Genomic DNA, 21,520 nt, shown 5'->3' with positions numbered 1-21,520 from the left:
CTATGAATGGATCTAATTGAAAATAGTTGTGTGCTATCAGCTGATATGATATGGAATGTTCTTCCCAATAGTTCAACTTGTGTCTTCTGTATTGATTTTTAAAAATTTGCTAAAAAGCTTTTTTAAGCTGCCAGAATTATGCAGACAATTAAGAAAAAAAATCTTTCTGTAATAGTTAGCCAGTGATCTGTGATTTTAGTTTTTATGTTACTTTTATTGTATATATAACTGTATTTTTAATGAAACTGTGCTACAAGTAAGTAAGTAAGTAAGTAAATAAGAAAGAAAGAAAGAAAGAAAGAAAGAAAGAAAGAAAGAAAGAAAGAAAGAAAGAAAACATTATGTTCTGCTAGATCCGTGATAGCTCATGTATGCCAGTCATTAAGTGATAACTAACTACACATCCATGAACTGGCTCCTAGCATAACAATGGAAATACAAGGCTACAAAGCAGTGAGCATGTACTCATGAATGCATGGATTCAACTGGATGTCTTAGCAATGTTATAAATTCATTGGAAGTATGCCATAGCTGACAAATTGCGTGGGCAAATAAATGAGGATTAGCAAAGAAACTGGTGATTTATAGCAATTTCCTTTCGGCATGCATTACAGCATGGCTAAATGAACCATCCTTGTTTTCTCTTTGAACATAAAAGTTATTGCCTTTAATTAACTGGCTTGTAGAAGTAGTTAGCCAACAACACGGCTTTAGAGGGAAATCTATGGCAGATACCCCTCTGTTCATTACTCTGAAAGTCTCACATATTACCTTCCTTCATTCAAGCCAATACAAAGAAAGGTGGTTACCTACCTTTACCCATATCTTCTTCATATTGGGATCCTTGAGTTCTAAAATACAATCAAATACTGCTGTAGAGTCCACCTTAGCAGTAATATCCTCCAGAGGTTTCAGAACTTTTACGGCCTGAATATAAATTAAGAATTAATAAAAATTCCAAATGATCTCCTGCTTTATTGTCTTCCTTAAAAATCCACTTTTCATTAATAAATTTGATTGCTCTTACCTTGTGCTTGTATCCTTATGCCATTGCTTAGCTTTATTTTTATTACCATTTGTTATGATAATGCATTGCAATGGCCTATTGATTTGTGGTGTGTGGTGTGGGGGAAGAACAAGCAAGAATCCTGTGGCACCTTGAAGTATCTTATCGGGGAAGGGTCGTTGCTCAGTGGTAGAGCACCTGCTTTGCATGCAGAAGGTCCTAAGTGCAATCCGCGGCATCTCCAGGTAGGACCAGGAGAGATTCCTGTCTGAAACCCTGGAGAGCCATTGCTAGTAAGTGTTGACAATACTGAGTTTGAGAGACCAATGGTCTGACTCATATAAGGCAGCTTCTGATGTTGCACAGTAACAAATATACTGTGGCTTATGCCACACACACACACACAAACACACACACAAGTAAGTCATTAAATGGCAGAGGACTGGAACTGGTGGTTTGCGAGCTGAAATGTGTCACCCTTGGCTTTTCTTCCCCACTCTGCCCTCTCAAATTTGCTCTGGAGGTTTGGTGGACCTTCTGGACCACTGTGGGGAAGGAAGTGGGAATAGGTGAAAATCAACTCCCCATCCTCCTGTCTGTTTGCAGAAGGCCCCACTGGATCAAAGACTCTCCTCTTCATGGAAAGGCACCTTTGGATCCAGCCAAAAAAAAAAAAAAGTTTTTGCATTCAAGTGTTTTATGGTAATTTTTTTCAGGATGTCGGATTAAGAAAAACATCACACATTTCTTTACACTCACACACACTGTTTTTCACACCTAAAGCCCAAGCTCTGAATTCCACTTTTCTTTTAGCTGAAACATTTCAATCTAATAATGTGATCTAATCCTTTTCTCCTTGACGTGCAGATAAGATAACAAGCATCAGGGGAACATAACCACAGTCCAATAGAAACAGAATAATTGTTTACAACACACTCAGAAACAAAAATTGAATGTTGGCTCAGCATTTCAGTGTCTGATGGCATCACTCACCTCAACTTCGACTTTTTTCTTCATCTCCTTCAGCTTTCTAAGAAGTCCTCGGAAATCTGTGAAGCCATATTCCGCACAGACCCTCTCAAAGTCCTTCTTGGGTACCTTGGAGAGAATCTCCAGCATTTCTTTTTCACCTATCGTTTTCTTCTCTTTTTTCTTTGGAGCTGGAGGCCCCCTGTGAGCACACGCACACAAAAGGTCACGTGGCAGCCATTCACCTGATTCTAACAAAGAATTCTAAGGTTCCTTGCAAAATGACTGTTCCCCAAGCCTCTTGGGAAGGAAACGATTAAACCAGCTTGGAAGTCAGTCTTAAGACAAGTCTTTCCCAAGCCATTTTCCTTTAGCCATGGATGTGGTTTTCTTCTACTCCCAAAGAATATTCTGATCTGTGAGGTTGGGTCTGTTCTCCCATTTCTAGTTACATAGGCTTTAGACTCCCTGAGGGAAGGGTAACATAACTTATTGTTTCTTGACTCTGATTTAGCTGTTCGTTGTGTTTTCTGATGGGCAAACCAAGCAGTCACTCCATCCATAGCCTGAGACAGGGTTACCTTGGGACTCCCTACCTCACCCCCATTAGGATCCTCAGGGAAGGCTCTGCTCAGTTCCATCTTTTTGAAATAATAGTGGAAGTAGCAGACTCTTTTCATACTAGTCTCAAGGCTACAGGGTGGCCACTTACGCATCATGGAGAAAAAAAAGGAAATACATTACCAGACAAGAGGATACATAATGCATAAAATGTGCCTGTGTGAATTTATATATAGATTCAAACTTAAAATAGAAATACAATACATCTCACTTTAGTGGGGAAGACTGCAACTGGGTGACCTGCGTGTTTGTTCAGTCTGTTGTCCAGCTGCTAACTGTTGACGGGCCACTCCCAAGCCCCCTGTTCTACTTTCCTACGGCTGGTTCTTTATCTGTAAACAAGACTTGGACCTTCCAGTCCTTCCGACAGAAGACATTTTCAAATAGAGGTCTGCTCTCTGCAAAGCAGGACACATGGCCATCTTTGGTTACAGAATGACCCAGCTGATGGGGTTTCATCAGGGCTGTTCACCTTTTCTTAAATGAACCTCTCCTCCCCGGGGATTTGGCAGTCAAAACTGTCCTTTGTTCTGCTGCTTTCTCTCTGCAGGACCTGCCCTTTGTTGGTTAGGCTGTGTTGAGGTTTTTTTATTATTGTGATTTTGCCACCATTTTGTTAGCTGCCTCAAAAGGTTGGAGAGGTGGGGTAAAAATGTTTTAAGCAAAGAAGCAAACATGTAAATTGATCCCTGCACTCTTTGCATTCCACGGGAGCAGCCAAGCTCTGGCCTCTCTCTTTGTCACAGTCTCTCACTCCTGCCTTACAAGGGCCTCCCCACATGGCTTCCCCCTCTTCCTACAGCTCAGCATCCCATCCACAGCTATCTTGCAACCCACTTAGGGAAAAGATCTGGAAATTGTCTCGCTTGAGAAATTGTGCTAACACTAAATGTGCTTGGGGGGGAGCGTCTCACCTTTTCTTCAACATTTTTTTGAAATCCAGCTTTTCTTGACCTTTTTTAAAAAGAAAAAAGTCAACAAAAATTAAAATAAGAGAGTTAATACAGACAGCCTATGTTCTAAGATAGGGATGGTGAACCTATGGCTCTCCAGATGTTGCTGGATCACAGCGCCCATAATTCCTGGCTGTTGGCCATGCTGACTAGGGCTAATGGGAGTTTGAGTCCCTTGTCATCAGACGAGCTACAGGTGCCCCACGGTTCCCTGTTCTAAGGGAAGCAAAAGAGTGGCTGCAGGGCCTTTTATGTAACTTATGAGACAGATCTGTGGTCCTTATTACACATTTATCAAAGGGCTTCCATATTCCTTAATTCAATCTTGGTAAAAGTTCCAGGGGGCTTTCTGTTTTCCATAAGGCAGTGTCTTCTTCTTAAACTCTTTTAAGTACTTAAATTGTTAGGTACTTACACTCAGTAACACACAAGGACACAGTATAGATGATATCAGCATGGTCATTGGAAACAACACACTTGTAATTGTCTGCATCATCTGTTGTGAGGCTTTCCAACTGCAAAGAAGTCACAACACCCAGATAAAAGAGGCAGTGAGAGGAGCTTGCAGAATTTACATAACCAGCATAAGAACTTAAAAGCATAAGAAGAGCCAGCAGGATCAGGTCAGTGGCCCATCAAGTCCAGCATCCTGTTATCACAGTGATCAACCAGATGCCCAAGGGAAGCCTGCAAGCAGGACCTGAGTGCAAGAGCACTCTCCCCTTCTGTGTTTTCCAGCAACTGGTACTTGGAAGCATACTATCTCTGACCATGGAGGCAGAGCATAGGCATCATGGCTAGTATCTAGTAACTCTTTCCCTTAAACACTGAGGCATCTGGAGTCAAGAAGCAATTGCTTATAGCCTAAACTTGACTCCAGATGCCTCTAAAACATCTTAAAAACAGACTTTAAAATATATGAAAACAAAACATCTTTAAAAACGTATTTAAAACTTCTTTAAAAACATCTTTTTAAAAAAAGCTTTAAAAAATCTTAAAAAGCAATTCCAGTGTAGACACATGCTCCCCAATAACTATTTGCCTGAATACATTTTCTACAATAGCTATGTTGTACAATAGGTAGGATCAATCCTGGACATTTGATGAAGACATGGTCATAATAGATGAAGCCCTTCTACCTATATCACTGAGAACAGCCAAGAGTTTCTCTGGACTATAAATTACTTTACTCATTAAAACATACACAGGCTTTAAAATAATGTATTGGAAATGAAATCCTTTTGAGCCATCAGTTAAGCCCCAATGTGATAACCATGGAGACATTAATGAGAAGCAGAGTAATCCAAGCTTCTATGCTGCTATGCTGGAGGAGGATTGGATGAGCCTGAGGTGTCCCTCCACCCCACCCTACTTGGCTCTGCTGACCTGTGCTTGTAGGGGAGCCTCACCAGTGAGGAGTGTTCTAATGCAGCCACCCAAAAGAGCAGGTAGCAGCTACTGCCAGTGGCATCCCTGCTGACAGTAGCCAGTAGAAACCCCCCCAACTAGGGTGCAGAAGAGCTGGGCCGGTTCACAATTCCATGAATAGCATATCATATGACAGCCAGGCCCGATGCAGGTCTCTCCAATGCACCCGCAAAGCGGCATTTTTCTCTGCCCCTCCACCTTCTGACCTGGGTGTCATGAGCAGGAGGGCTGTGGATATGGTAGTGGCTACACCCAGAGCTTGGAAGAAATTACTTGTAATTCATTACTTTTTTGACGAACGAGTGGGCAATTCCTTTACATTTTGATTGTAATAGAACTAGGAGTAATTTTATTACTTTTGTGGAGTAATTGTAATGTTTCTAGCATTACTTTGGGACATTACATGGAGGGGGAACAGGGGAAGTCTTCTGCTCCTCTGATTTGTGGATGAAAATCATGTGCCTCAAACTGGGCTTCTGTGCAGCATAACTCTTCCCTCATGCTCTGTGGGTGTGTAGGAGGTGACAAGGGAGGAGGTGGAGAGTAAGACGGGGTGGAGTGGAGAAAACAATTGTTTCAAAAAATGGATGGTGGGGGTGAAGAATGGAGTGGAGGGGAAAAGGAGCCGGAGGGCAAGAACATGGATAAAGGAGCAGAAGGAGGCAGCAGCAGAATGGAGATAAAGAACTGTGGAGGTGAAAGATGACAACATATGTGTGTGTGTGTGTGTGTGTGTGTGTGTGTGAATACTGTGTTTCCACTTGGCACACAAAGTGGCCTCCACCGCCCTTTCTTGCTACTGTGCTGCATTTGCAGTATTTTAACTTTTTTTGCATCTCAGGGGAAAATGTTTGCTTGGGTGAGTGTCTCTTAGTTGTTGGCAGGGCAGGGCCCGGGAGGTGGTTAAGTGAGAGAGATTATGCTTGCTGGCTGAGGGGGGGGGGGGTTGCACTTGGTTCAACATGCAAAGATCTGAGTAGTGGCCTCAGCCTCCCTCCCCACCACCCTTACCAGCAGAGAGACCACCATTGCTATCTTATGGATAAAAAGAATTATTCTACTATCTCTGTATGTGTGTGTTTATTTTTAATGTTGTTTTAGGCTACTTAGATGTGCAGCGGCCAAGGCCAGCACCTCGTAGGCATTTTTTTAAAAAAGTAACTGACATGTAATTGTAGTGATTACTTTTGAGAAAAAGTAATCAGTTACTTTCAGAGCAATTGTAATGGTAATTAGTACTTTTTGGGCGATGTAATTGTAACTGTAATTTATTACTTTTTAAAAGTAATCTTCCAAGCTCTGGCTACACCACTCCACTAAACCTTGCTGCTGCTGCTGGTCAGCAGTTTGAATTGCAGCCTAAATGTGCCAAAGAGCAGCTAGTGCCAAACTGGGGCGTATGAGCAACATTGGGAATCCCAGGCACAGTTCTCTCAGCAATTCATAAAAGTGACTTTACAGAAACAGATCTCAGTGAAGTGAAAACTACATGTTACATAGAAATGCATGCAACACGGATTTACTTAAAAGAAGGCTGCAGTTTAAGAAAGGCATGAGTGTGTATACATGCATATGCGTTGCACATGCACATACTCAGTCCTTTCCCCGCTAGTTGTTTTTTCCACTGAAATCCCATCTAAGATGTGTTCCCTCCTGCTTGCATAAATATTAAAAAGTAAACACATTCATTTGGCAGAAAAGCAGCGGGGGGGAGGGGGCCACAAAGTAGAAAAATGGCTAGCTTCAAAGGTCAAAGCAACATGGTAGGCTGCACCACCAATCATAAAAAAGTGAGAAAAAGATACAAGTGTTACACTTGGATTATCGTATTTTTCAGTTATCTCCTGAAGATGTGACAATCAAAGCCCACTGGGATTATTTATCACATGTCATTCCTTGCTTGTTCAGATATGTTATGCTTGATGTTAGTAAGAAATTAATCCTGCACCTGTGTGGTTTTTGGCATTTTTCTCTCTTTAGCTGCATAGGTCAAAATGGCACACACACACCCGGAAAATTGCTCTCTCTCTTTTTTTAAATGCTTGGACATTTTTATATTATATTTACATGCATGCAGCTTTTCTCTGAGCTAAATAGGATAAAAAGAAGTTAGTGAAAACAGGCTTTGAAGGAATGTTTCATAATGACAGTTCTGCAGAGGGCTCCTTCTGTGAAGAAAAGAAAACTTTGGGGTATACTGTGCGAAGGACATATGTGCTGGATTCAAAACATTAGAGAATACACAGGAATAAAGTAAGTAATCAAACTGTTTCACACTGTTGTATCATGCGTCTAATGGTAGAATCATGATGTCCAGTCCATCCTCAGTTCTACCAACGAACATCATGGCTATAGAGCTTATATGTCAATTTTATGAGTATGAGAGCTCTTTTCAGAGGTTTTAACACTTCTCTTTTGCTTCTTTGCCCTATAATTACATTACTGTACATGCACTTATAAATCATTTCAAAGCCTCAATGTGTGTACCGCATGTCTGCCATGTGTGTCTTTTAGGGATATGCTAGAATTCCGCCCAGTTTGGATTTGGTGTCAAATTTTCCATTATTCGCTTATTTGCTATAGTTGGAGATTAGATTTTTATGTAGTGATTTCTGTGGCTATTTTCAGGAAATGATTTTTTTCCCCTTTAAAAACATCAATATTCCCTTTAATTGTTTTTTAATTAATATCAATATTTTGTCTGAGAGAAAAAACAGATTGGTAAAAGCAGCAGTTTGCGGACAAAGAACAAACTCAATTGATAGCAGCCTGTTAGGTTGATGGAATACTTTCAAACGGGCACTTGTGAACAGATCCTATTGGGTATGCTTTAAGTTCATTCCTGCACTGAGCAGGGGGTTGGACTCGATGGCCTTATAGGACCCTTCCAGCTCTACGAGCCCATCCCTTTACAGAAGATGCCTATACAGAGGCCTTTACAGAAGAACAGCCAATATTTATTTATTTATTTATTGCATTTGTATACCGCCCCATAGCTGAAGCTCTCTGGGTGGTTTACAACAATTAAAAACATTAAAAACAAATATACAAATTTAAAAACACATTTTTAAAAAGCAATTTAAAAACATATGCTAAAATGCCTGGGAGAAGAGGAAAGTCTTGACCTGGCACCAAAAAGATAACAGTGTTGGTGCCAGGCACCTCGTCAGGAGGATCATTCCATAATTTGGGGGCCACCACTGAGAAGTCCCTCTCCCTTGTTGTCATCCTCCAAGCTTCCCTCGAAGTAGGCACCTGGAGGAGGGCCTTGGATGTTGAGCATAGCGTATGGGTGGGTTCATGTTGGGAGAGGCGTTCCATCAGGTATTGTGTTCCCAAGCTGTGTAAGGCTTTATAGGTTAAAACCAGCACCTTCAATTGAGCTCGGAAACATACAGGCAGCCAATGCAAGTGGGCCAGAATCGGTTTTATATGTTTGAACCATCTGGTCTCTATTACCAATCTGGCTGCCGCACTTTGCACAAGTTGCAGTTTCTGAACTGTCTTCAAAGGCAGCCCCACATAGAGTGCATTGCAGTAATCTAACTTGGAGGTTACCAGAGCATGGACAACTGAAGTAAGGTTATCCCTGTCCAGATAGGGGCGTAGCTGGGCCACCAACCGAAGTTGGTAGAAGGCACTCCATGCCACCGAGGCTACCTGAGCCTCAAGTGACAGAGATGGTTCTAGGAGAACCCCCAAGCTACGAACCTGCTCCTTCAGGGGGAGTGCAACCCCATCCAGGACAGGTTGGACATCCACCATCCGGTCAGAACAACCACCCACTAGTAGCATCTCAGTCTTGTCTGGATGGAGCCTCAGTTTATTAGCCCTCATCCAGTCATTGTTGCAGCCAAGCACTGGTTCAGCACATTGACAAGTAGTGTCTGTGACTTGTTCCGGTTCTCCTCACATCCCAGGACTGCTGGTTGTCCTATCAGTCAGCCTTCGGATCTCCATGTGCTGTTGTTAAACGCCAGGTCGGTTCACCATAAGATCTCCCTTGTTCATGATTTAATTGTGGAGGAGGCAGCCGACCTGGCGTGCATAACTGAAACCTGGGTGGGCGATCAGGGAGGAGTTGCTCTTTCCCAGCTCTGCCCACCTGGGTATACGGTTCAGCATCATGGTAGAACCGAAGGACGGGGAGGTGGGGTTGCTGTGGTCTATAGGAGTTCTTTCTCACTCACCAAGCACCCTGTCCAGGTGTCGACTGGTTTGGAGTGTCTCCACCTTGTGCTGGGCCAGAGAGACAGACTGGGAATTTTGTTGGTGTACCGCCCAACCTGCTGCCCAACAAATTCCCTAACTGAGCTGACAGAGGTAGTCTTGGAGGTATTGCTGCGGTCCCCTAGACTATTGGTACTGGGGGACTTCAACATCCATGCCGAGACTGCTCTATCTGGGGCGGCTCAGGACTTCATGGCCTCCATGACAACCATGGGGCTGTCTCAGATTGTTACTGGCCCAACGCATGTGTCGGGACATACTCTTGATTTGATCTTCGCTACTGGACATGGAGATGGTGATCTGGTGGTTGGGGTTTTTTCATCTACCCCATTGTCATGGACAGATCACCGCTTGCTGAAGTTTAGGCTCACGGCGACCCTTTCCCTCTGCAAGGGTGGGGGACCTATTAAATTGGTCCGTCCCCGGAGACTAATGGATCCTGAGGGTTTCCAAAGGGCTCTGGGGGATTTCCCGACTGAGAAGACTGGCGCTCCTGTCGAAGCCCTGGTTGGATTGTGGAATACGGAGATGACCCTGGCGGTTGACACGATCGCTCTCATGCGCCCCCTCCTATGTAGAGCTCATACAGCTCCATGGTATACCGTGGAGCTGAGAGTGATGAAGCAAGAGAGGAGGAGGCTTGAGTGCAGATGGAGGCGAACTCCTGACGAATGCAATTATGCCTTGGTGAGTGCCTCTTCTAAGCGGTATATAGTAGCGGTGAGGGCAGCAAAAAAGAGATATTTTGCTGCCACGATTAAGGCATCTCTCTCCCGCCCGGCGGAGCTCTTTAAAATCGTTCGAGGGCTTTTACATTCTGGCCCTCGGGACATCATAGATTCATCTGTAGCCTGCTGTGATGAGTTCGCGAGGCACTTCCAGGATAAGATCGCATGCATTCGCCGGGACTTAGACTCCAATATTATGGCAGTGGGATCTAATGAAGCATCCAGAACACGGTCTTGTCCTTGTTTATTGGATGAGTTTCAGTCTGTACAGCTTGAGGATGTTGACAAGATCCTTGGACTGGTGCGGGCGACCACATCTGTGCTGGACCCTTGCCCCTCTTGGCTGGTGAAAGCTGGCAGGACCGGAACCGCTGGCTGGGCCAAGGAGATAATAAACGCCTCTCTGAGAGAGGGAGTGGTCCCTGACTGCCTGAAAGAGGCGGTTGTGAGACCGCTCCTGAAGAAACCCTCTTTGGACCCAGATAACCTGAACAATTATAGACCTGTGGCGAATGTTCCGTTCCTGGGCAAGGTGCTAGAATGGGTGGTTGCCGGCCAGCTCCAGGGGCTCTTGGATGACACTGATTATCTTGATCCATTTCAATCCGGTTTCAGGCCCGGTTTTGGCACCGAAACAGCCTTGGTCGCCCTGTATGATGACCTTTGTCGGGAGAGGGACAGGGGGAGTGTGACTCTGTTGATTCTCCTTGATCTCTCAGCTGCTTTTGATACCATCGACCATGGTATCCTTCTGGGAAGACTCATGGAGTTGGGAGTTGGGGGTACTGCTTGGCAGTGGCTCTGCTCCTACTTGGTGGGTCACCACCAGAAGGTAGTGCTTGGGGAACATTGCTCGATACCCTGGACTCTCCATTGTGGAGTTCCGCAGGGATCGGTACTGTCCCCCATGCTTTTCAACATCTACATGAAGCCACTGGGTGCGGTCATCAGGAGTTTTGGGGTGCGTTGCCATCAGTACGCTGATGACACGCAGCTCTATTTCTCCTTTTCATCCTCTTCAGGTGAGGCTGTTAACATGCTAAACTGCTGCCTGGCCGCGATAATGGACTGGATGGGAGCTAACAGACTGAAGCTCAATCCAGACAAGACCGAGATGCTGTTGGTGAGTGCCTTCTCTGCCCAGATGGAGGATGTTCATCCTGTTCTTGATGGGGTTACACTCCCCTTGAAGGAACAGGTGTGTAGCTTGGGGGTTCTTTTTGATCCTTCCTTGTCACTTGAGGCCCAGGTGGCCTCGGTGGCACGGAATGCTTTCTACCATCTTCGCCTGGTAGCCCAGCTACGTCCCTATCTGGACAGTGACGACCTCGCCTCAGTTGTTCATGCTCTGGTAACTTCTAGACTGGACTACTACAATGCGCTCTACGTTGGGCTGCCCGTGAAGACTGTTCGGAAACTACAACTAGTCCAGAATGCAGCGGCCAGATTGCTGATGCGGACCAGAAGGTCCGCTCATATAACACCTGTTCTGGCCCGTCTGCACTGGCTTCCTGTTTGTTTCCGGGCTAGATTCAAAGTGCTGGTTTTGACCTATAAAGCCCTACATGGCATGGGACCGCAATACCTGGTGGACCGCCTCTCCCAATATGAACCTACCCGGACACTGCGCTCAACATCTAAGGCCCTCCTCCGAGTGCCATCCCATCGAGAAGCTCGGAGGGTGGTGACTAGAACCAGGGCCTTTTCTGTGGTGGCCCCCAAATTGTGGAACAGCCTCCCTGATGAGGTGCGCCTGGCGCCGACGCTACTATCTTTTCGGCGCCAGGTGAAAACCTTTTTATACTCCCAGGCATTTTAAAGTGTGTTTTAATGGCATTTTCATCATTATTTGTATTTTGGATGTTGTTTGGTTCTTTTATTGTTTGTTTGTTTTGTTTTCTTGATTTATTGTATTTATTGTATTTATACATTGCTTGTTTTTTATCTTTTTGTACACCGCCCAGAGAGCCTTCGGGCTTAGGGCGGTATATAAATTAAATTAAATAAAAATAATAAATAAATAAATAATTGACAGACAAGAAGATGAAAAGGAGAAACAGAGCTGCGTGTCATCAGCATACTGATGACAGTGCACTCCAAAGCTCTGGATGACCACACCCAACAGTTTCATGTAGATATTGAACAGCATGGGGGACAGAAATGACCCCTGCAGAACCCCATACTGGACAGTCCAGGGTGCCGAGCAATGTTCCCCAAGCACCACCTTCTGGAGCTGACCCGTCAAGTAGGAGCGGAACCACTCCCATGCAGTACCTCCCACTCCCAACTCAGCCAGTCTTCCCAGAAGGATACCATGGTTGATGGTATCGAAAGCTGCTGAGAGATCAAGGAGAATCAACAGAGTCACACTCCCTGTGTCTCTCTCCCAACAGAGGTCATCATACAGGGTGACCAAGGCTGTTTCCGTGCCAAAACCAGGCCTGAAACCCAACTTAAATGGATCCAGATAATCTGTATCATCCAAGAGTGTCTGGAGCTGGCCTGCAACCACTCGTTCAAGGACCTTGCCAAAGAATGGAACATTTGCCACCAGCCTATAGTTATTCCAGGGAGGGTCTCTTCAGAAGTGGTGTCACTACCGCCTCTTTCAGGCAGCCAGGGACCACCCCCTCTCGCAGAGAGGCATTAATCACTTCCCTGGCCCAGCTGGCTGTTCCATCCCTGCTAGCTTTTATTAGCCAAGAAGGGCAAGGATCCAGCACAGAAGTGGTTGCACGAACTTGTCCGAGCACCTTGTCAATGTCCTCCAGCTGTACCAACTGAAACTCATCCAAGAAATTGGGACAAGGCTGTGCTCTGGATACCCCGCTTGATTCATCTGCTATAACACTGGAGTCTAAGTCCTGGCAGATGCTAAAGATTTTATCCTGGAAGTGCCTAGCAAATTCATTACAGTGGCCTCAGATGGTTCTACCATGTCCTTGGGGCCAGCGTGTAATAGCCCCCTATAGATGCAACTCTCTGACTACCACAATTGGTGGTGGTGCAAGAAGAGTATGAGTACTGCAAACTGCAATGCTGAAGATCACTTTTGAGAAATACTGCATAGAGCTAGGGATGGGAGAGAAATGCATTTCAGTTCACTTCTTAACATAAACCCAGTGATAGACTTCCTGAATGAATCTGCAAACCAGACTACAGCTATCCTTCAAAATTTGCACTTATGCAAATTTTGTGATGCAATTTGCCTACCAAAATATGCATACAAAATGTATATATTATATATATTAAGGGAAAGTGTGTACACAAATGTGGATATTAGTGAATATAACATGTAAAATGTATGATATAAGAGGAAATATAAGAGGAAATGGCTTGCCAACATGCAACACAGTGTACAAAAAGGGATATAGTAGAAGAAATGCATAGGAAAATACATACAAATTTTCACATACTTTTTTTTTTTTAAATGCAAACTAAGGAGAAACTGAACTTCAGACTGGAAGATTATCCCTATCCCTACAAGCAATGTTGTATTAAGGAGCAAAGAAATAGGATCTAGTGAGAAAAAGGATTTTAAAAGCAACACATCTTACCTTAAGTACATATTCCTTATTGATGCTGTCAAAAAACATCTTTGATCCTTCTTTGATTGGGATCCCACTTTCTCTTTTCCACGTGATGCTGGGTTTTGGGTTCCCTTTCACTTTGGCTCTAAATACAGCTTTGTCTCCTACAGATAAATGTGAAGTAACGTGAAATTCAAGTTATATTCTATTTCATGGCAACCTACCTTTTCTGTGCCAGAATTGATCATGTCATCTGCTCAGCCAAGTCTCTCTCCTCACATTAATGCCAGAGGGAAAGCAGCTGCATGTGTTCTTTTTCGGGGGCTAACTCCACCTTTTGTGACTTTAGACAGTATCTATGATGCCTTGATGGCAAAGTGGTTAATAGAATATATGGATGCTGTTTACCTTCAGGGGCTGTTAGCGGATGAGGTTTCTCCACAAATTCTGGGATGCTCTCTCCTGCAGGGATCTCGAGGGAGCGAGAGACCATGCTGAACTGCTCTACAACAGAAGTCTTCTTAGTCGAAAACGTGTCCTCTGTCAGACAAAAGCACAGATTAATCATATAAAATTATTCCCCAGAATATTTTTCAAAAGAAAGAAGTATGCGGTCATTTATTGCGTGTGCTTATTTTGAGAATTACATGCCCATTTTTGCCTTTCGGGGCCTGCATGATAAGTCACTGGAAAAAGCGACTTGTGTCTTTTCAGTGTCTTCCAATAGTAGAACAACACAAGTCCTGCTTTCTGAAGAACGTTCTTTCCCTGAAGGGAACTCTCTTTTGCACCCAAACCCAGCAGGATTGAACCTGCCCATCAGCTGATGCATGGGGGAGACAATCCTGCTTTCTTCAGGGAAAACAGATGAGTCTCTAACTGCCCCACATCTGATGTCACATACCAAGTGGAGGTCACAGGAAACTATACACTGGGAAATAAAAATAGAGAGATAATGGGTGGGCAAGACCACAGAGAACTCTGAAGGTAAGGACAAGGAATTAAGGCCAGATGCAGACGAGGATGGGAAACTACGGTAGGCTTTTGAGGGGGGCATCACGTGCCTCCCAAGATCTCAGCCCATCTACAGTTCTCAGTAATAGTGCAGGAGGTTACTTCTGCGTAAGGCTAAAAATGATGCACTTCTGTGTACCAGCTACATGTCATTGGCATAAGTTGTATGCAAGGTGGGAAACACTCTGCATGATGAAGTCAGGATACAAAGTGAGTTACACTATGTCTTATGGGAAGAGGAGGTGGCCTTGATACAGGGTTGCCATTTTTGGTGGCAGTCCCATGTTTCCAGCAATGTGCAGTTCTGCCTTGATTATCGTTCTTAAAAAAGTGAAAGGGATCTGTGTAAAAGATAATGCATGACAGAAGCACTGGTACCTTTACTTAAAACAGTGGTGGGAAACTGTTTGGCTCCACAGGATTGGCCTCATGGACCACATTTGACAGGTGGGTGGAGCTGACCACCTTCCAATCACATGACATCATTATGACACAACATGATTGACACGTGGGTTATCCCACCCACCTGCCACAAACCCTTGCAGGGTTCCCAAGCCCCCACTGCCACTGAGGGAAGCCCAAGAAAGAAGCCTGCATTTTAAAATGTAGGCTTTTTTCTCACACTTCCTATAGCAGCGGTGGTGGCAGAAGCACTGGCAGCAGCGGGAGGAGGCAATGGCAGCTGCAGTGGTGACGGTGGAGGGAATGAAGGGGAGAAAGACTTCTCCCATTTGTTTCCTCATGTCAGTGGTGGTGGCAGCAGTGACTTCCTCTCCTGTGTTCCTCCCTGCCACCACCACTGCAGGAAGCAAGAGAAAGATACCTGCATTTTAAAATGCCGGGTTCTTTCTCTCGCTTTCTGTAGCTGCAGCGGTGTTAGTGGTGGCTGGCAGGGGGGAGGAAAATGTGCTGAAAAGACCGCAGAGATGGTGCCTGTCTAATTTGTCAGGGGAGTGAATGTCAAAGAGTAGGTGCCACAACACTAAAGGTCAGCTTCCTGTGTTGTGAGGAATGGACCTCTTGATTACATTGTTTCTTTGAAGCCCTGCCCTTATCTGCCCCACACTTAATGTCATGTATGAAGCTGAGTGTAGGGCGAGTGGGTGTGGCTTACCCAAAATGGCCTCCGAGGCCAAGTTTGGAGGTTCCCCTGTACAACACACTAAGAAAGGGTTAATTAATTTATTTAGAAATGTAAGCAAATGTAAATGAAAATGTAGCATTAGGAAACATGTGACAAAATGTCACCATCAGCACAAGATGACCCAAGCCAACTAGAGTCATTTATTTATTTATTTATTTATTTATTATTACATTTATACCCCGCCTTTCTTTTCATGATAGAAACCCAAGACGGCTTACATATGGTCCCCAGGTAGTCTCCCATCCAGGCACTGACCAGGCCTGACCCTGCTTAGCTTCTGCAGGGTGCTGGCCTCATGTGCCTTCAGACTATAGCCTAGTTATGAGTAACTGAGATTCTTTAGTGAAATAGTAAATACTGATGATGATGATAAAGAATAAATCCTGTTTCCTTCTACGTATAATGAAAGCCAATGCATGTCTATTCAGAAGTAGCACCAATTGAGTTCAATGGAACTTACTCCCAGCAGTGTGCATTGAATTATTCATTCATTCATTCTGAAATTTATAACCCACCTTTACTTGGAAAATTTTATCAGGGCAGTTAAAAGCATAAAAAATTACAGCAACATAAAATCAATTAAATTACAGCAAACAAATCACTATATAAAATAAATAAAATTATAGCCTTTGTTGTAATGAACTTTGGCTGGATTGGGTCCAGTGGCTTTACTTCATTATTTACCAACCCTTACAACATGCATTGATGATTTGAGCTTCTGGAGTTTGTCGCGATACTTGCCTCCCAGAATTTTGGTAGTGTGAGACATGTGCTGCATTGAGGTAGAGCTGGAGCTGGAGCTGGAGACAACAGAGCGATGCTCCTGGACTTTAGTTTGCATACGCATGACTGCGGTTGCCATATTGACAGATTACAGTATTGTTGTCTTTGGCTTTCTGCAGATTACTGTAGTTTTATGAGCTGTAGGATAAAAAGCTTGATCACTTTACTCAGTCAAAGCAAATGTAGCATTCATTCCCACACCCCATGACCACAAAACACAGGATTGGGCTAGGAAGATGAAGGGGTGGGACATACCAGAGAGAAGCCAGCCTGGTCTCAATGACGGGGGGTCAGCAGAAACAGGGAGCAGGGTTAGCCCTCACCCTAATGGTGTTCCCCCAAACACCTAGTGATTTCCTCCAATATAAATGAATGATTACTGTTCTCAAGAGTGAATGGCAAAGTGCTACATTTGGGCACATGGGAAGGAATCCAGCTGTGTGCTTTTGCTTGTGGGAAGGGCTTGTGATGCCTCCAGGAATGGAAGAGGATGTCATGGCCCCTTTGGAGGACTCGGAGGAGGAGGAAGAGGCAGTGGCGCCAGACCCAGAAGAAGGAACAAGTGGAATCTCTGAGGATGCAACTCCAGCTCTTCCCCAGCTGGAGAATGTCCAGGTCCCGGCTGAAGCCATTCAAGCAGATTCAGGGGATGAACAGGAGGCTCCCCTCCCCCCTGCAGAGTGAAGACACCAGCAAATCACAGCAATGGAGGAGGAGGTCAGGCCGTTTAAGAACAAGCGGCTCTGAGAAGCTGGGAGACTAATCACCTGCCCCTGCCTAGGAAGTGGGTTTTAAAAGGCAGTTTGCGACTGCAGGAGGCTGCTGACTACAATGTCAGGCGTGACCCCCACGTGAAACGTAGTTTGCAGACTCCAGACCTTTCAGACTGAACCCCTGGCTTCCTGAAACCAGCTTCCCCACCTTGATGACGCTTTCGGACACTGCAACTGGTACGGTTGTTAGAAGCATTCCTTTCTCCAGCCGGCTCCTGTTATCCGCTGGCCTTGGCAGATTTACGACCTAGCCAACTGCTGGCTGATTAGTTACAGCCCAGCTCCCAGCCCCGAAGCTCACAGGGGGGGGGCAATCATTACCAATTCCCCTTTCCCTCTACAGCCCCCTGCATCACCTTCCATGCTGTTCTGGAGGATTCTACAACCATTTGAAATGGATTTTTTTTAGGGGAGGGGGTGCAGGAGGGTAAGTGCATGAAAATCCCCTTCTCTTTTCTTCTATTAGCAGAGGCATGTGCTGGTTTTTTAAAAAAAAGCCTTTCCCACAAGCAAAGGGAAATGCCACCTGACTGTTATTTGGTTTCTATCCCACAACCCTTCACATTAATGCTGTCAGGGTGACTAACAAGAGAATGAAAACAATACAATAAAAAATAGCTAAAAGAGAGCACAGACAGACAGACAGACAGACAGATAGTGTGTGTATATTAGGGTTACATTGTCGTATAGAATCTTAAAGGATTAAAAAGATTTAAATGTTTAGGAGAATAAAAAGGTTCACTTGGCACCAAAAATATAATAATGTAAGGATCAAGTGAGCCCTCCTAGGGAGGGTGTTCCAAAGGCAAGGAACCACAACCAAATCAGGCCTGTTTCTGGTTGCTACCATCAGTTCCTAAGAAGGTGGAGTCATCAAGGGAAAGTTTCAGATTATGATCACAGTGATCAGGTGGACTGATGTGGGGAAAGACAAGATGTTCCAGCAAGTAACTGTATCCTGACCATACAGAACTTTAAAGGTCAGCACCAGCACCATGAATTGAACTCGGAAAAAGACCAGAGGCCATTGAAGCTGTTTTAACACTGGTGAGACATGCCCTTGCCCTCTGGTCTCCCTGGTATGGTGATGCTGTCTTGATGCAGAACACCCTGACCCATGTTGCCTCAATGGATGGCTGTACATGTGGATACGGGTTCATGGGGGTGTGTGGAACTGACAATAGCAATGAGATTTAGTAACACATGCTTTCCAGACAACAGGCTTGCTTGCTTATTTATTTAATTTTATTTTAAATGTCTAAATCATATGTCTCTACAGCCATACTACCCTGAACTTGCCCAATCTCATCTGATCTCAGAAGCTGAGCAGGGTCAGGCCCGGTTAGTACTTGGATGGGAGACTGCCTGGGAATACCGGGTGCCGTAGTCTTAGAGGTAGGCAATGGTAAACCACCTCTGAATACCTCTTACCATGAAAATCCCATGAATATATCCAAAAAAGATTCATAGGGTCACCATAAGTCATAATCGACTTGAAGGCATATAACAACAATGATTCCTTGCCTCATGAATGGATGCCTCCTTCACCCCATCCAGAGAAACTACTTGCTGACCAAGTGCAATCACATTCTAATCAGCAATCATCCTTGCAACTGGAGAGCTAGCAGAATAGGAAACATACTTCCCTACTAACATAATTAAGTGCTGGGAAAACAGACAGACAGATATGGATATTGTGTCTGTCATCTGAAGATTCATAGGGTTGCCATAAGTTGTAATCGACTTGAAGGTATATAACAACAAATCATATTTCTGCTGAGAGCCACCCACCATGTATATTTGTCACCCAGATCATGGAGAGAGTTTCCATGACAACACTGCACAGTACTGGCAGAGCCTGCCACTATTGTGAACATGGTCTACATCAAGAGTCTTCAACCTTTTCAGATCCAGGACTCACCTTTAACCCAAAGAAGCAACTTGTCAGCTCTTCACTGAGACAGCAGTGTCGGTGGGGGTGCAGGCAGGGCTGGAGATTCCTTGGTAATTGCCAGGCCGTAAGTCCTCAGCCGGCAGCTTGGCTATAAATCTGCCAGGCTAGCAAGGAGGAAGCAAGATAAGGGCAGAGGCCGTTCGAAGCTTACGTGCCAAGCCAGAAATCCAGAAGAGATGTCAGTGAAGGTCCGGGTCTAGTTTGCCTAGAGATCAGTCCAAGTCAAGGTTCAGGGAATAGGAAGACACACAGTGGTCACGCCTGATGTTGTAGTCAGCAACAAGCTGAACCCAAGGTTTGACTTTTAAGGAGCAAGTTTGTCAGCAGGTGTGAGCCCTCAGCGTTTTGGCCTTAAGTGGACAGGCCTGCCCCTCTTCTTCCTGACCTTCTGCTGTCTATGTTCTACAGGTGAGGGGGGAGTATCCTGTTCACTGACTGCGTCTGGCTGAAGGGCTTCAGCTGTGTCTGGGGTGCTCTGCAGCTGAGGGGGAGAAGGAGCTGGGTTCTCAGGAGTTTCCTCCATTTCTCCTTCTGGGTCTGCTGCTTCTGGGTCTGCTGCTGTTACTCCCGAGTCATCCTCGTCTGATGAGTCCTCTGACGGGGCCATGACACAACTGGGGACTCGTGTTTTGTTTTTTACCATATATTTGTATGATGGTACTGCTGCTGTAGTGGCCTGCCTTAGATCGGGCTGCAGTTCGGTAGTGGGTCCCAACCCACCAGTTGAAGATCAGTGGTGTACATCAGGTCACAGCCTGATCTAAGGTGGGACATAATTGCACTACCACTTTCATATAAATACATGGTAAAAAAAAGAAAAGAAATGGGTCCCTAAACCCACATTTGGCTTAAAGACGAGTCTGGGTGTGAAAAGGTAGAAGACTGCTGATCAGGGCATTTGACACAGCAAGTGACTCTCACACATGGTCTTCTGCATGGAACCCATCCTTGACAGAACCAGCCCTGACTTATTCTGATCTGCTCACTATCCAAGTTTACTATTTGTTTATATGATAGCACCACCACTTTGCAGGCATGTAACTTTCTCTTGTGCTGCTACCTCTTTCAGAAGAACAGAATAAACATAACTAGTTGTATATGTAGTTCATGCGCATTGACTGTTGCCTAACACTAAGGCAGAGATGTGAGAAAGAAAAATAAAACAAAGGTCTGGTCTACATGGGATGGTTTGAAGGCATATGCGATCACCACCTTACTCAAGCTAAGCAGGTCTGGGTCTGGTCAGTGCCTGGATGGGAACCCCATGCCTTGACTCCCATGATGGGAGAAAGATGTAAGAAAATAAGCAAAATAAGAAGTGTTGACCTCACCATCCCACGCCAGGCAAATTACTTAACTACTTAATTCTGGCTTGGTCGGTGACAATCTTACTGCTACATCAGAGGAATCCTATTTATTCAAAATGCCAGTTATCTGAATATTATAAATATGACCCATCTGTTGGAATAAATAAGGTTGGGATGTACTTAAAAAAAACACAACATTTTAAACAATTTTTTTAAAAAAGATTTTAAAACATGAAACGCAAGCCTTTCAACACAAAACAGCAATGCCATCAACAGCCACATATTACATTCCAAATAAATATAAGACACAAACTAAACTATTTGCAAACAGTACCTTTTCTTCTGCTAATCAAGACTGTTGGTGGTCACTGTTATGAAACAGAACTTTAAGGAGCATTAATGAGTTCTTCTGAGTCCTGTAGCAGATGTGTACCGGCTAAAGAGTCTTGGCAGACTTGGGAAGACAGCTGGGCCTTTCAGCATACCTCAAATATGGCTCTGTGTAGTTCAAACTTTAAATACATGCTGGCCCCCTGTGGGCTATGTGGTTACATCCATTTCTGCAGCTTCAACACTTTCACAGACTTAGAATAAGAAGGCAGATAAATCCTTAAGGGCAAAGAGGACATATAGGAAAAGCCAACTCTTAAATACAGCATGTTATGACAGAGAAAAGGCCCTAGTGAATGCTTTTAAGTGTTTTTTAAAAAACAGAAAAAACTCACAAATGGCTAAAAAGGGGTCCTTGCTAGGATTTACATTTAAAAATGACCATCATCTGTTTTTCTATTCCATATTAAGAACCTTTGTCCCTGCAGAAAAATATTGTGAAAAGTAACTCGCATTTGAAATATGTGAAGGACAAAAACGAGGGTACATGAATATCAAAGAATGAGTCTAAAAGTTGTGTAAAGCCACGTTTTCACAAAGCTGCCTGTACATACATATGCAGATCCATACTGGACTCTTTTAAATCAGCCTCAGTTGAAAAAAAGCTGTGCCCTTTGGGCAATGCATTTCTATATTTGACAGATGTTTCTTTAAAAGATGCTTATTTTACCTTTGCTTGTGTGCGATATG

The 21,520-nt window shown here is 44.4% G+C and overlaps 1 protein-coding gene and 1 pseudogene across 4 annotated transcripts in view; one reads left to right on the top strand and one right to left on the bottom strand.

Moving 5' to 3' along the window:
* Nucleotides 1–21,007, bottom strand: part of IGSF22 (immunoglobulin superfamily member 22) — a 64,959-nt gene extending 43,952 nt beyond the window's left edge. For 2 of the 4 annotated variants that reach the window (XM_061610198.1, XM_061610199.1), the window contains exons 1-8: nt 20,775–21,007; nt 16,365–16,544; nt 13,874–14,005; nt 13,493–13,629; nt 3,965–4,064; nt 3,511–3,550; nt 2,000–2,177; nt 814–927 (exon numbers count right to left, since the gene is read on the bottom strand). In XM_061610198.1, coding sequence (XP_061466182.1) covers nt 814–927; nt 2,000–2,177; nt 3,511–3,550; nt 3,965–4,064; nt 13,493–13,629; nt 13,874–14,005; nt 16,365–16,485 — 822 coding nt within the window. In that variant the 5' untranslated portion in view covers nt 16,486–16,544; nt 20,775–21,007. Of the gene's footprint in view, nt 1–813; nt 928–1,999; nt 2,178–3,510; nt 3,551–3,964; nt 4,065–13,492; nt 13,630–13,873; nt 14,006–16,364; nt 16,545–19,100; nt 19,339–20,774 lie in introns of all 4 variants that reach the window. The other 2 variants (XM_061610197.1, XM_061610196.1) reach the window with 2 other exon arrangements.
* LOC133378550 (5S ribosomal RNA) lies at nt 18,451–18,569 on the top strand (annotated as a pseudogene).
* Nucleotides 21,008–21,520: the final 513 nt, after the last annotated feature.

This window comes from Rhineura floridana, chromosome 2 (genome assembly GCF_030035675.1).
Source record: "Rhineura floridana isolate rRhiFlo1 chromosome 2, rRhiFlo1.hap2, whole genome shotgun sequence".
NCBI classification, from domain to species: Eukaryota; Metazoa; Chordata; class Lepidosauria; order Squamata; family Rhineuridae; genus Rhineura; species Rhineura floridana.
Note: the sequence above shows the minus strand (reverse complement) of the source record. Positions and strands in the feature narration are given on the sequence as shown.